This window comes from Physella acuta, unplaced genomic scaffold (assembly GCF_028476545.2).
Source record: "Physella acuta isolate Inbredline_101_S28 unplaced genomic scaffold, ASM2847654v3 ptg001157l, whole genome shotgun sequence".
In the NCBI taxonomy this organism is placed as follows: domain Eukaryota; kingdom Metazoa; phylum Mollusca; class Gastropoda; family Physidae; genus Physella; species Physella acuta.
The window spans coordinates 356281-372760 of NW_026732674.1; the positions used below are offsets into that span (position 1 = coordinate 356281).

At 40.4% G+C, this 16480-nt stretch overlaps 1 protein-coding gene across 3 annotated transcripts in view; it reads left to right on the plus strand.

Moving 5' to 3' along the window:
- Positions 1-334: 334 nt before the first annotated feature.
- LOC131956538 (neuroblast differentiation-associated protein AHNAK) overlaps positions 335-16480 on the plus strand; it is a 40019-nt gene continuing 23873 nt past the window's right edge. For 2 of the 3 annotated variants that reach the window (XM_059321044.1, XM_059321045.1), the window contains exons 1-5: positions 335-575; positions 3923-4004; positions 11738-11803; positions 11916-12038; positions 15787-15960. In XM_059321044.1, the coding sequence (XP_059177027.1) occupies positions 11794-11803; positions 11916-12038; positions 15787-15960 (307 nt within the window). In that variant the 5' untranslated portion in view covers positions 335-575; positions 3923-4004; positions 11738-11793. The remainder of the gene's footprint in view (positions 576-3922; positions 4005-11737; positions 11804-11915; positions 12039-15786; positions 15961-16480) is intronic. The other variant, XM_059321046.1, reaches the window with a different exon arrangement.

Consider the following 16480-nt stretch of genomic DNA (forward strand, 5'->3'; position numbering starts at 1 on the left):
AGACAATATTCTTTACACAGAGAAGATTGTATTTACATCACACACATATAAATGACACCACATAGATCTTACACATTAAGACAAAGATCATACACACTAAAACACACAGATCATACACACTAAGACACACAGATCACGATGTGTTTGAGCAGATCTTTTAATTTTACTTGAACAACAAGGACCAATACATTTTCCCCCCGGTCCCCGCATAAGCAAGCAATGGGAATGTTTGTTTGGAGTGTTGAGACCATCTCTGGACTGGCAAGTAATGCGCGCCCCCCTAACATCGCGAATTTGTGAGGTGGGTTGACACTACCTCGCGTCACGCAGGCCTATAGGGGCTGGGACTCTCTGTAGTACCGAGGTTAGACATTCCTGAATGTAGACAAAATATTTATGGCATTGGATTGAAGCCTTGTGTAGTGTGTGTTTTTGGAGGAATGAACTAGCATAACAAGTCATTGAGGAATACTGTATCAGTGGGGGATAGGTAGAGGTGGATACGGTGGCTTTTTTCTTTTCTTTTTATCTTCTAAGTTGGAGCTTTAAACGTCGAACGCATAACTTGGCATAAGGTAACTACTTTTTTAAACGTACGATAATATTTATCTATTTTATTATTAAACGCAGATTGTATTGAGAATTTATTTACTTTTGTAACAAGTTAAACGGTTTTTTAAACAGTCGAAGCAGTCAAGAATGCACGGCTGAAACGAGTTATCAGCCTTTTGTGATAAACAAACAGGGAGACTATTCGTTTGTTTACCTGGGTAAAGGCCCCTTTTTTTTAAACGTATGGTAAACAGTAAAAAGTTAACCGTTACAGTAGGTCAAGAGAATACAAATAGTAGGTCAGGTGAAGCTTTATTGTGTTGATGTGAACCCTCCGAATAGGTCGAGTAAAGCTCTATTGTAGGTCATAAATTGCTAATTAATGACAGGTCAAATAAACGATTAAAGATGGAGCAATTAGCACTGTGCTAGAGAGAGGTTGCATGGAGTTTTGCATGTACAGTTGCATGGAGTTTTTGCATGTACAGTTCCATTCTCGGACATACCGTGTACGTCTTGCTGCAGGCAAAAGATCAAACCTCCCCGGGGGTCACGTACAAATGTTTGCTAAAAAACCGAGTCACGGGCTCGCTAGGCGTGTGCCGACGCTCAGGAAAGACAAAAAAAAAAATCTTCAGGGATGAGCGACCTGATGCAAACATTAAGGGCAAGTGGGGAAGAAGGGGGGCGGGGGGGGGGGGGGGGGGAGGGTAGAAGAGGTATTTTACTACAAAAGGTCTTGTTGTGTAAGCTAGCGATAATATAGCTTAAAATAATGTCACTGAGTAAAAGACGCGAAACTTAAGTAAAAAAATTGTCGAACAGGAGCGTAACCACTGTTAGCTGGACCGGATAACAAACGGTCTTGCCCCCCCCCCCCTTCACCTTATACATATGTGTACGTAGCCCCCCACCTTGTACATATGTGTACGTAGCCCCCCCACCTTGTACATATGTGTACGTACCCCCCCCCCCACCTTGTACATATGTGTACGTACCCCCCCCCCACCTTGCACACATGTGTACGTAGCTCCCCCTCGCGTTACGCCACTGTATTTTATTACATTTGCAAACAGCGCACATCAAACCGAGATCAAGTTGTCCCTAGCTCTTTTTATTGCTGTCAGTTTTTATTGTGCGCAATGCTGCAATGACTAATCGTGTCAATTCGAAATCATTCTTAGCGTGCAAACAACAATTTCGATTGTTTAAAATTTGGACCAAATTAACAATTCATTCAAGAAAACCAATCATACGTAGAGTTTAAATAGGAGGGAGGGGGGGTTAAAAGGGGTGAAAGGGGCGCTGAGTTCGGTGTGCTTTTCGTTCCAGTCAAGTTGACACCACACTAACCTGTGCCACCGGTTGTCGTCAATCGACGCCCACTCGGGGAGATCTTAGGGCAAATGACTGTACGGTCTAGGACTTGCTTGAGCGGCCGGGCTAGAGGACATGTAACCATTAGTCACCCAGACTTAGATCCTAACTTGTACAGTCTACGTGGTGGTCAAATTGAACATCGAGAAACTGTTAATGAGTTGTTTGTAACATTATATGCAACTGTCACTAACCATTTCATGTTACTATCACTGTCAGCAGTAAATGCGTCTGTCACTGACCACAGTCATTGCAACGGTCACTGACACTAATCCATGCAACTTTCACTGACCACAGTCCATGCAACTTTCACTGACCACAGTCCATGCAACTGTCACTGACCACAGTCTATGCAACTGTCACTGACCACCCAACTGTCACTGACCACAGTCCATGCAACTGTCACTGACCACCCAACTGTCACTGACCACAGTCCATGCAACTGTCACTGACCACTGACCATGCAACTGTCACTGACCACTGACCACCCAACTGTCACTGACCACAGACCACCCAACTGCCACTGACCACAGTCCATGCAACTATCACTGACCACAGTCCATGCAACTGTCACTGACCACCCAACTGTCACTGACCACCCAACTGTCACTGACCACAGTCCATGCAACTGTCACTGACCACAGTCCATGCAACTGTCACTGACCACCCAACTGTCACTGACCACAGTCCATGCAACTGTCACTGACCACCCAACTGTCACTGACCACAGACCACCCAACTGTCACTGACCACAGTCTATGCAACTGTCACTGACCACAGTTCATGCAACTGTCACTGACCACAGACCACCCAACTGTCACTGACCACCCAACTGTCACTGACCACAGTCCATGCAACTGTCACTGACCACCCAACTGTCACTGACCACAGTCCATGCAACTGTCACTGACCACCCAACTGTCACTGACCACAGTCCATGCAACTGTCACTGACCACCCAACTGTCACTGACCACAGTCCATGCAACTGTCACTGACCACTGACCATGCAACTGTCACTGACCACAGTCCATGCAACTGTCACTGACCACCCAACTGTCACTGACCACAGTCCATGCAACTGTCACTGACCACCCAACTGTCACTGACCACAGACCACCCAACTGTCACTGACCACCCAACTGTCACTGACCACAGTTCATGCAACTGTCACTGACCACAGACCACCCAACTGTCACTGACCACAGTCCATGCAACTGTCACTGACCACAGTTCATGCAACTGTCACTGACCACCCAACTGTCACTGACCACAGACCACCCAACTGTCACTGACCACCCAACTGTCACTGACCACAGACCACCCAACTGTCACTGACCACAGTTCATGCAACTGTCACTGACCACTGACCACCCAACTGTCACTGACCACAGTCCATGCAACTGTCACTGACCACAGTTCATGCAACTGTCACTGACCACCCAACTGTCACTGACCACTGACCACCCAACTGTCACTGACCACAGTTCATGCAACTGTCACTGACCACAGACCACCCAACTGTCACTGACCACAGTCTATGCAACTGTCACTGACCACAGTCCATGCAACTGTCACTGACCACAGTCCATGCAACTGTCACTGACCACAGTCCATGCAACTGTCACTGACCACAGTCCATGCAACTGTCACTGACCACAGTCTATGCAACTGTCACTGACCACAGTCCATGCAACTGTCACTGACCACAGTCTATGCAACTGTCACTGACCACTGACCACCCAACTGTCACTGACCACAGTCTATGCAACTGTCACTGACCACTGACCACCCAACTGTCACTGACCAGAGTCCATGCAACTGTCACTGACCACAGTCTATGCAACTGTCACTGACCACTGACCACCCAGCTGTCATTGACATAGCTACTCCACGTCTTTAAAAAAAAATCCCAAAAGAGTGAAGACATTAACAGTAAACCTCCTCTAAATTGATGTCTTCTCACGACATTATCGTCTTTGTATTTTGTTTCAGCCCATCACTGGACCAATTACCTAACCTCATTAGTACCTGACCAATGAAACAGTTGGCGCTTGTCACGGCAGTTGAAATGATGGTAAGTTAGTTAGTAGGCGTACACTTGTGACAATGTCACTTTATCTGACTAATGACCACGTCTAACTTTATCTGACTAATGACCACGTCTAACTTCATCTGACTAATGACCACGTCTAATGTAATCTGACTAATGACCAAGTCTAATGTCATCTGACTAATGACCACGTCTAACTTTATCTGACTAATGACCACGTCTAACTTTATCTGACTAATGACCACGTCTAACTTTATCTGACTAATGACCACGTCTAACTTTATCTGACTAATGACCACGTCTAACCTTATCTGACTAATGACCACGTCTAACTTTATATGACTAATGACCACGTCTAACTTTATCTGACTAATGACCACGTCTAACTTTATCTGACTAATGACCACGTCTAACTTTATCTGACTAATGACCACGTCTAACTTTATCTGACTTATGACCACGTCTAATGTCATCTGACTAATGACCACGTCTAACTTTATCTGACTAATGACCACGTCTAACTAACGTCTGACCAAGTTAGTTAAATGCTGATGTGTTTTACAGGCTAAAACGATAGTTTAATGCAGGCGTAGGTGGCAGAGGCGTAGCGAGGGGGGGGGGGGCGGCGGGGGGGGGGGGGGGACATATGTCCCCGGGCGCCGACCTTAGGGGGCGCCAAAATGGGTTGTATAAACAGATTGAAAGTTTGAGGGGGTGTAAATCAAAAGTTTGAGGGGGGGGGGTGCTAATCGAAAGTCGAAAGTTTGAGGGGGGGGATGCAAATCGAAAGTTTGAGGGGGATTGCAAATCGAAAGTTTGGTGGTAGTTTTATATAGGCGTAGGTGGTAGTTTTATATAAGAGTAGTTGGTAATTTGATGTAGACGTAGGTGACAGTATGGTGTAGGCGTATGTGACATTTTGATGTAAGCGTAGGTGGTAGCTTAATGTCAACATTGGTAATTTGATGTAGAAATAGATTGTAGCTTAATGCAAGCTCAACTGGTTGTTTAAATGTACACGTACAACAGTTTGATGTGGGCTTTAAAATAGTTTGCATTTTTATTTAAACTAAAAAACTATCTTGGGCAGGGAAGCAAACAAACAAACAAAAAATTCTTTTAAATCTTTGCAGTTTAAAACATAGGGCGCTAAATTAAGTTTTTAAAATCTTTGCTATTCAATCTAAAATATATACTCTACGAACGACATGCATAATCCCTTCATTGTTATTTACCCAAAATCTAGCCAATAAAAACACAATGTCGCCATTTTGGGTGTCGGCACGTATTTGATTTGCTCCATCTCCTCCCCCCTTCCCTAGGTATTCATAGGAAAACTGTATGTATTGAACCTAGGCGAAGAGCCTTGCATGGCTGGCTTACCTAATAGACTAGATGGGCAGGCACATAGATCATCTGCAACACGCGATAGGTGCAGCCTGCGACAGGCATTGGCAGGACTAGCCGTACAAACATTCGCTTCCCTACTGTACAAATATAATATGTTTATATTTATAGCTGTGTGTCTCCCCTCCTCCTCCCCCCACCCCACAGTGTAATGGATGACTGCAAATCAAATTTCCACTTGAGCAATCAAGCTAGGATTTAACCTACATTGGACCAACAGGTAGACAAGACATTCCTTCATCGACGTCACAGTGGTTCCCCTTTAGTGACGCTCTTGTCTGTGTAGAGTTACAACACAGATCGGCCGTATTGAAATACATGGAAATTCATTCGAACGTGAAAACCAAAGGATGTGCTCGGGGGTTAATCATGTGGCATAATCATTTCACAGGTCTGGTTAATCATCTGGAAAAACCCATTTCAAATGTCATCTAGTTAATCATGTGGTATTACCTATTTAAAATATTATGAAGTTAATAGTGTGGTATAAACTTTTCATATATTGTCCATAAATGTAGTTATGAGACAGACACATTATATATAGTTCAGTGGCGTCGCTAGGTTGGGTGTCATCCGGTGCGGCACTTCACGGTGTCACCCCAACCCCTCCGAAAATAAGTTTTATATATATATATATATATATATATATATATATATATATATATATATATATATATATATATATATATATATATATATATATATATGGTTACAATTGGTATCACCCCCTCCCGTTTGGTCTATTAGCGGCAATATGTGCGCACATTACATTAAGCTACCTATTAATTAATTTGGGAAAAGCATCAATTTCATCGTGAAGTATTAGATTTTCCTCTGTAAATTTTGTAGTTGGTGTCAATGGTGTCAACCTCCCCGCCCCGCCCGGGTGATAGTTTTAAGTATGTACAGTTAATAGTAAAGATGTTTATCTATAGTTAGTTATTAATACAGGTGAATTAACTTTAATTAATTATTGATTGAACTGGCAAAAAGCATATTTCTTCTATATATTTTGCAATTTTTCGCCATGGTGTCACCCACTAAATGGTAACACCCAGTGCGGTCCGCACCCCCCCCCCCCCCCCGCGACGCCTCTGATGTCGTCTGGCCAACTATGTGGCATGCATATTTCATTATATCGTCTAATTAATAATCATGAGCAGTGTTTCTTTCAGGCACTGGTCATGTTAATTTTTTTGTAATTTACAGACAAGCTAATCACACCAATCAGCCAACGCTCTGTGTACAACTTTACACTCCGTCATTTTCAAATTTTACCGTGCACCGTCAGAAAGGCTAGTGACAAAACGGCCTCCGACAAAAAAGTCTAGGCACATAGACCCTGTCAAATGGGCCCCTTCAAATGGACTCTCGACAAATAGACTTCCGTCATTTAAGCTCCCGACAAATAGACTCTTATCGTGTGGGATCCTGACAAAAGGGCCCCTATCAATACGGTTTCCACAGAGACAGTAAGTCTCCCGGTGAAACCCCTCATTGAAATTGACCCCATCCTGTTAACTTTGCCAACAACCTCACATAGTACGAAGTGTGTAGCTCTTAGTGAGTCTTAGTCGGTAGTATAAGAAATACTATGTTTTTATATAATTATTTAAGGGTAATCTAGTTTTATAACGTCTATCAAAGGAGTCGGTTGTGGGCTGTTCCGACTCCGGGTGTTGTTGTAGGCTATCAAAACAAAACATCGTTTATCCTGTTAACATTATGTAAATCATTCTTTTAATCATCTGGTCCCTTTTTTTAAATTATTGGCACTCTGTTGTTAAGAGCTCGATTAGTTTGTTGGTTCATGGTTTTTCATTCAGGCATGTATGGTGGTATTGGATTTTTTTAAAATTGCGAGTTGCTGGTTGGATAAAATGGTTAGGTCTGTGCAGAACGTGGCCATACGATTTATTTGTCTGGGGCCAAGTTGTCGAGGGTCATTTTCTCGGAATCGTATATGTCGTGAGCCCATTTGTCGGGAGCCAATATGTCTTGAGTCTACATGTTGGGAATCAATATGTCGCAAAACACTATGAAGGGAGCCCATTTGTCGGGAGCCAATATGTCGTGAGTCTGTTGGGAACCAATATGTCGCAAAACACTATGAGGGAGCTCATTTGACGGCAGACAATATTCGAGGAAATTTTACGGAGCCGTTTTGACGCTGCCGCCGTTGCACAAAATTTTACAATATGTGGTCAGTTTACAAATAAATTCCGTTGTATGTGTGTGTGTGCGTTCGTGTGTGTGTGTACCATAAAGCAAGCAAAGACAATCCTAATAAATACAATCAAGCAGTTCTATTGCGATATTACTGGTGATCTGTTTAATCACCACTTGGCCTACATATTTAGTCATTCTCTGGCCACAACACGATACTATTTTGTTCATGACGAGTCTTGCATGCGGCAGAAACAAAAAACTGTTACGGATATTGCATCGACCTGTATGGCGGGTAAACATTTTATAAAGTCACTTCCTTCAGATTCAGTCAGGAAGATCGCAGTCACGTGGCCGATGTCTGGGCATCGATTTGTTTCTCAACCGTTTTGGAAAGTTGGTCAGTCTGACAACTTGCCACATAGGCCGCTTAAGGCCAAAGATTAGCCTGTTGCCAGGTAACACCGGCCATTTTGACAGTCAAGGTCTCTGCCCTAAAGAGGAACAGACATTATAGTATCGGGTGTAAACAGACGGCTGTTATTGTGCGTGAGGGAATCAGGCTTGTGCGTAGTGGAAATGTGCCCTTTCGATTTTTTTTTAAAGATACCAATATAAACCAAAGGGAGGGGGGGGGGGGAATTAAACGACACAATAGTCTTTAGCTAGCTGGATCCATACAATGGAGAAACAATTTAAAAAATAAACCGGGAGTGATCTCCCCTAAACTCTCTCGCATATTCTTATATAACTTGGAATATAGACATGATTTTTAATTATTTAAATTTTTAAAAATATAAAAAGAATTGCGCACCAATCGAACGCCAAAACAAAATGTGCATAATAGTGCGCAATATTATAGTACTTTATACATTTACATTTTTGTAAATACTTATATATGAAATTTCATCAACCTAGCTGTAACGGTACTCAAGTTATCGTGTTTACACACAGACAGACACACAGACAGACATACAGACAGACGGACAAGATTGCAAAATTATGTTTTTCCGTATCAGTAAGGTGTAAATGGTCGAGATTTGTAAAAATCTCGATTATTTTTTTTTTGCACGATTACAATACTTTCTCTATACTTCGTATATACGAGAAAGTAATAATATATCCTCAAAATATTTTCTGTTTTAATGGAAAAACACTCGAAAAATAGAATAGCACTGGAATATTTGTAATATATTTATACCTAGCATTCATAGCCAAGCCCCAATGTAGATAGTTTTTTTTATTTTGTACCAGACACCGTGGCTAGAAATGTGATACTACAGTCTACATAGGCTTAGGGGCTGAATGAGCCGACGATATGGGGCACACCAGAGTTAGTTCTAAAGAGAGTTATGAATAAGTCGGAATTGTAAACTATTCAGCGGTTTTTTACGTAAGACGGTCTCTGTGCTGCTATTCGTCACACGAGAGATCAGCGGCTTACAAACTTTTTCTCCCTGCACCTCTTTTGAAAAAAAAAAAACTTGTCTCCATTGAAAAATATACATATTCCAGATCCCCCCTTAAACAGCCCCTTATCCTTTATATTCATTAGTATAGCCAATTGCCTCATTAATCTACACTTTAAACGATCTAATCACCAAAAGTCGAACAAGTTTGAAACTAATAAATGAAACAATTTAAACACTGATTACACCGACAATCCTTTAAAAAAAGTATTTACCTATTATTTATAACTGTCAGCATATATAGTTGATACAATTATGGGCAACATATATGTTTCTCCTCTAGCATTAGCCCGCCCCTCCCACTAGCCCGCCCCTCCCAGTTTGGAAACCGCTGTTCTGACTTAAGCCCTGGCATAAATTACCTCCCTTACCTACACAATTTTAGTGACGAGGGTTAGGACCCGACGTAAAATTCTCAGCCCAATTAAATGTTTCTAAAATCACATGTAGATCATATATGTACGTTATTATTCAACAGATTCTCGTTTTTCTTAGGATGATTCGCCTATAAATGACGGTACGCCAATTTAGTCTTATATAACAACACCCCATCCCATTTGTGTCAGCTTATATTATGGAAGAGGTGGGGGCGGTGTGGGAAAAGAGTATTCTAATACCCACCCCTAATTATGCTGGGTGTATTTGAACATAGGCATATTCATTCTAGGATTGTAATTAAAAAAATACTTGTAAACACGTTTTTTTAATCTTAATAACAGTTTTTTTTCTCGACTCGCAAACTTTCGACAAAACGCCTTCGTTTGCTACACTATTGATGTAGAATAGGCCAATGTTGTGAAATATGTGTGTAAAACCATGCGAAAGTCTCTACCTCGTATGTGTGTAAGGAATGTAGCTCACAATTAGCTTTTAAATGCATCTTCTTTCCACTTCTCCATCCCAGATTAAGCCCACCTATTGACCTAATATTCACAAAATTAAGGTCTTTTAAAGTCCTATTAAAAAATTCAACTATATATACTTATTTTCATTTTTGTTTCTAAGAATGAACTATCTCTTTACCCTCCCCCTCCCACCACATAACACAAGCTCTTAAACTCGGACCCTTTCCTTACAAAAGGTATGTGACGTTATTTATGGAATTAGAAGGGAAAATTATTAGCGTGTCTTGACCGGAGGAAAGACTAGCATTCTCGGTGGTAGTCGGCGGCCATGTCCTACTTTTATTTAGCCTAGGTTACTTTAAGAGCATGTTACTTTGTGCCACGGTTACTGTCAGCCTAGGTTACTTTATGCCACGGTTACTTTTAGCCTGTTACTTTGTGACATTGTTACCCTGTTACTTTGTGCCAAGGTTTCTATTAGCCTAGATTACTCGTTAGGCTTTACCGGACTCTGATTAAACTGACCTTCTGTATATAATTATGTGGTTAACCAGCCCTTCCTCTTAAATCGAACACATTCCTATTTCAATATGTGTCCCCAAAGACAAAAAGGCGATAACCATCAAAATTGACAAATGATTGGGTGAAGGAGTTATCTATCTTGAATGATGAAACTAGCTCAAAAACCTTAACAAGCTTTTAAATTCACTAAAAATAATAACTGTAGCATCGCGTTAGCTAAAAACAGAATAAAATAAAAGCTTTGGTCCATCTATACATGTCTATCTGTGATTACAGAGACACGACAAGTGTATCTGTGATTACATAGGCAAGTGTATATGTTATTACATAGACAAGTGTATCTGTTATTACATAGACAAGTGTATCTGTTATTACATAGACAAGTGTATCTGTTATTACATAGACAAGTGCATCTGTTATTACATAGAGAAGTGTATCTGTTATTACATAGACATGGCAAGTGTATCTGTGATTACAAAAGCGAGAGTCTGTAGATAACTGAACCAGATATTTAGCCGAATATCACCTCTCTTCCTCCCCCCCCCCCCCCCCCCCCAACGTCGGGATACAATATCACAAAGTAAATCCCATGTATAAATTCCCCGGTTTTATTACGGTGTAGCTACCTGTTATTAAAAATAATAAATATAGTTATATAAATCATGCTATAGCCTACTAATGCTTTGAAATAATATTCAGTTTCTAATTCTCCGTTCTAATAAAAATAAAAAGTTGTTGTTGTAAACGTTGTTATTTTAAAATTGTATTACACATCCGCAATCTGACTTCAATCGACGCACTGAATCATAACTTTTACAAACACACACACACATACAGACACACACAGACTATTCTTTATAACTTCTTTTACTGTTCGTCTTTGGTCTCTGAGTTACAATAGGGAAGCAACATTTTGCAGACATCTTTCATAACTAAGTGCTAATAAAATAGCGTGATGTCGCCATGTCATTCTTTCAATATTCGCTTCTCAGAGGTGCGCACATGTCGAAAGACAGCTGGTGTTTTCTTTTCCTTTAACCTTTCTATCGCTAGGTTAAAAACGAAACGATCTGGTTAAACCACAATGTTGAAATACCCCCCCCCCCCCACCCAGCATATTGTGGGAATTTAAACTTGTACAGAATCAGTGGGTAGAACAAAACTATGACCGTCCATTACAGCAGTAGACAAACTATGACCGTTCAACACAAGAGTGACAGAAAACTATGACCGTCCTTATGTACATATTTTTTTTTAAATACAAAAATTTACGATTTCGTTAAATTACATCTATTTCTCTCTGCAAACCACCGATAGACTAACTAACAGCAATTCTATTTCTTTAAAGGTTGATGTGTATTGTAGTTGAGTGTAATGGAACAGATTTTATACTAAAGGATTACAATGGGACAATGTAAGTATTACAATTAATAGATATAACAAATGCACTGAGATTAAATACTGGATTTAAAAATATAAAAAGCAAACATTTTGGGCGGATTTTAAACTGCTGTCCTTTTTCGCAGATCCTTCAAAGCGGGGCTCTTTTAGCCCCAAGCAGCGTGGTTCCGCCAAAGCTGAAGTCACGGTCGGCGCCCAAGGTGGAGCAGACTTTGATAGTCTGGAACAAAAAAATGCGAAATCACCAGGTCAGTTCAAGAAGTAGCTTTGGTGACGGAGTTTCACATCATATTTTCACATTTCACATTAACTCCAAACTTTTCACTACATTTCACATTAATGCCAAAATTTACACAACATTTCACATCAACTACAAAACTTTCACTACATTTCACATCAGTGGCGTAGCCAGGATCGTCTCAAGGGGAGGGTTCCAATTTTTACCCGGGGACAAACGTTCGATTTGCACCCCCCCCCCTAAAACTTTCGTTTTGCACCCCTCCCCCCCCCCTCAAACTTTCGATTTTCACCCTCCCTCAAACTTTCGATTTGCACCCCCCCCTCAAACTTACTTTCGATTTGCACCCCCCCCCTCATACTTTATACCGATGGGTCTATGGGGGGGGGGGGTTATAACCCCCCCTAACACCCCCCCTTGCCTACGCCACTGTTTCACATTAACTCCAAAATTTTCACTATATTTCACATCAACGCCAAAAAATACACTACATTTCACATCAACTCTTAACATTTTCACTTCAATTTACTTGCGCAGCGCAACAATATCTCAACATACAATCTTGAATCATAACATTCAAATCCAACTCACACCACAATTCGTGTCAGGTTGATTCTCGCACACAATTAATGAAATCAGCAGCTTTTTTTCATATCACCCGTATCATTAATTCTTACAAATTCACATCAATTCTAAAATTAACGGTTCGTGTTACATCAAATCTTACACACAACGTTTGTATTGATTCTAAAATCCAAACTTGATTTCCCATCCACTAATGTTTTGACTAAAACCTCCACATCCGGGTATACCTGAACTTTAACATCAAACAAATTATCAGCACAATATATCTTCAACAACACAGCAGTACAAATGACTCATAGTGATTCGTGAATTACATTGTATCACTTCAACATTCTGGTACACATGACTCCAAATATTCTGGTACACATGACTCCAAATATTCTGGTACACAAAGACTCCCAACATTCTGGTACACTTAGACTCCTAACATTCTGGTACACACAGTCTCCCAACACCTATTGGCTACCACATACACACCATCCTGCGTTTCCGTCCCTTCTACACCAACAGATGACCAGTATATTTTGACCGCTATATAAGACCAACCAGAAGTCTAATGCCAGAACTGGAAGGTTTCAATGTATGCCGGGGTACACAAATGGTTGCTGGAGATTTATTAACTAAGTAGACACAAAAAACCTACTTTTATTATTATTGAGCCTATTTTCAACTCAATGCAAACATCACCCTAACAGAGCCGGTCACAATACACCGCCTCTCTATCGTTGAAAGAAAAGTCTCGTTGGAAGTCACCTGACTACCACACACATCTTTCCCCAGTCTGGTGACTAAAAAAATTGGCGTGGCAGTTCAAAATAAAAGATTATGTTACAACAGATTCCTGCTATGATGAGCATTTTAAAAATTGGAAATCATGTTAATTTACTAAGACCCCCCCCCCCTCACACACACACGTACTAGAACGTTGAGACGTACATTCGTAGGCTTAGGAAAATAGCCGGCTATTGAATGTGTCTTCACTCGACTGTGGACGTCAATAGGCCAATGTGTACTTTAATGGGGGCTTTAAGCAGGTGTGCCCATCAACCTGCGCGCATTTGTAGGCCGAACCTGTTGCGTAGGCCGCACCACTGTAGGCTGAACTAACTGCGTAGGCCCACACAAACAAAAAATGTCGCTTTTCGAAACAAAATTATCGAGCAGACCTGCTTACATAATTATGTAGGCTACTGTTTCATATACTGTTAGTATCATTACCAACAACAGAATTATTTTCTCTGTAAGAGAGCCATCTTTGCGACAACGACATTCGTAAATTAGCGTACACAAAAGGTCTATTACAATAGGGGTCAAACATTGTCCCGTGATGAAGTTTAGATTTTCTCTGATCCCTTCCTTCCTTCCTTCCTTCCTTCCTTCCTTCCTTCCTTCCTTCCTTCCTTCCTTCCTTCCTTCCGACCCCCTCCCCCTCCTCCATTAGAAATAACATAAAATTTCTAGGTGTCATGTGTAAACTACTTTCGTCAATTTAATTTTTTTTTAAAATAAAATACGTATATTAAGTACCCCCCCCCCCCCCACTTCTTCACCCCGTAGGTGTCGATAAGCTTGTAACGGCATTTAACTACGACCCCCACGGTCGAGAACTCCGCACCAGTACATCATAACTTGTAGCCTACGTTCAGACGTCGGGAAAACCCGCAGACAAAAATAGCAGCACTTTTATAGGAGCATTAAACTGTCAAGCTGAACGTGCAAACAGGGACTTTGATGTTCATTGCACACAATGCCAATAGAGACATCAGGAGAGGCGGGAAGAAGTTTTAGTGCAGTGTTAAATCGCATCTGACCCTTAATTGGTGTTAGGCATACGGCACATTTGCATATGTTGAAGATTTAAAAGGAATTGCTAGTGTCCCTTGACGGCGGGTGGAGGGGGTGGGGGGGGGGGGGTTGTTGAGGTGGTCACTCGGCTACAGTCTTACTAATTTAATCGACAGTTTCTCTCATATTGACACGTATATAAAATACCTCTGTCTACTAAAACACATGATTCTATTGAATTCTACAACAAATCAGTGTGTTAAGTAGAAATAAACATGGTCTGTTTTTTTCCTAGTTATTGAGACAGAATTTGTTTTAAATAAGTAAAAAAAAAGTTTCTTTTATCAGATAAATATCTGGAGAAATAGTCCACTATTTTGACTAATCTAGAATTGTTTACCTGTTTTTCTTTTATATTATTATTATTATTATTATTTTTGGACAACTCTAAAGAAATCTATATTAAGCACGCAGTTCATGATTTTTGTAAAACAGCTATGTCCGAATACCGGTTATTATTTTCCAAATAATAACAAGGCTGCTCTTATAAAAAAAAAATATACAGTAAAACACCAATAACGAAAAACAAAATACCTTTCAACGCTTATAGTAAAGACAATATTTTCAAAATGATCTTTAGGTAACAGTTGTTTTACAAGTTACTAGAATCGTTATGGAAAACCAAATATGGCGTATTAACTACAGAAATGTTAAGCAACAGGGTAGTGTGCACATGTTTATTAGACAACATGTTGTTGTACGAACTCTGTAATCGTTGTTGTATGGGGTATGGTGGTATTGAGCAATGTTAATTGTTATATCCCTAGCCGAATAATTAATAACCCGCCAGTGTGTGTGTGTGTGTGTGTGTGTGTGTGTGTGTGTGTGTGTATGCCTGCGTAGGCCTACGTGAATTTTCTTTTTCAATTCGAATTTTTTTTAAAGTTTAAACCGGGAACGAAATTTCTTTTTTCGAGGCTTAAAAACCTGATAGGTACAATTTTTTTAAAAATTTGCTTTAAAAATGTTGCTTCTTTTAGTGTCCTTCCCCACTTCTTTTTTTTTTTTTAGAAAAATCTCGTATTGACTAATTTAGCGTAGTGATGTTTCGGCAATGTTATAAAGCATCTTTTACTTTGGCAGGCAATGTGCTATGGCACCGTCAGATTGTTTTGTACTCACTGCATCTCATAAGCTGATAAATTTGAAATACTATTTTAGAACAAGGATTTCATTTGAAGCCGTGGATTCGTAGAGTTAGAGACCAATTTTCAAACTGGGCAGATTATTGTAGATTCAAGTTTTGTATTGCTAGAACCAGCGATAGGTAGCCTCCAGAGCAAGGCCGAGAATGTCTTTGTGTCGCTGATCAGACTTTGTTTATCCAGGGAGAAAACGTCGAAGGTTTCGAGTCCCGGTGTTGTCACTGAGGAAAACACCCTCGGGGCGTTGGACCAGAAAAAAACGGTCCCAAAATGCTGCCCGCCCCGTGTCCTTACCGGCGGAGATCTACAGGCCACAAAGTGAGACTGAGTCACAAAGTGGTGGATCCAGGCCACAAAGTAGGTGGAGTAACAGATTTCACAGATTTGCATCCGCTTAGTTGACTAACCAGAATGCTTCTAACCCCCAACGCCTTTTCTTGTTGTTTTCCCTGGCAAAGATATGTTTTTTTAATTGGTGCCATTTTTATTATCTTTTCTTTTTAAATCGATTTATATTGGCGGAAATGTTATATATAAATATACCCAGTGTTGTAAGTCTAAATGTTTTACTTATCGTTTTGTCAGGATATTGTCGATAAGTATGACAACAACAAGTAACACACAGTGTTAAAGACGATCTTTGATATCGCCAAAGTAAATAAAAAAAACACCCCAACTTCATTTCAAATCAAATGTATCACAGGTTCCTACAAAAGGAAATACGTACCGCTAGAAAATATTTTATTTAATTACTATTTAATAATAATAATAATATTTTTCAACAGGAGCTTAACTTTTAAAATACCCCACCCTACACATTAACTCAATCAATTAGTGCTGTCTTTTAATGATACATTACCAAGTAGCTTAGAAGCGC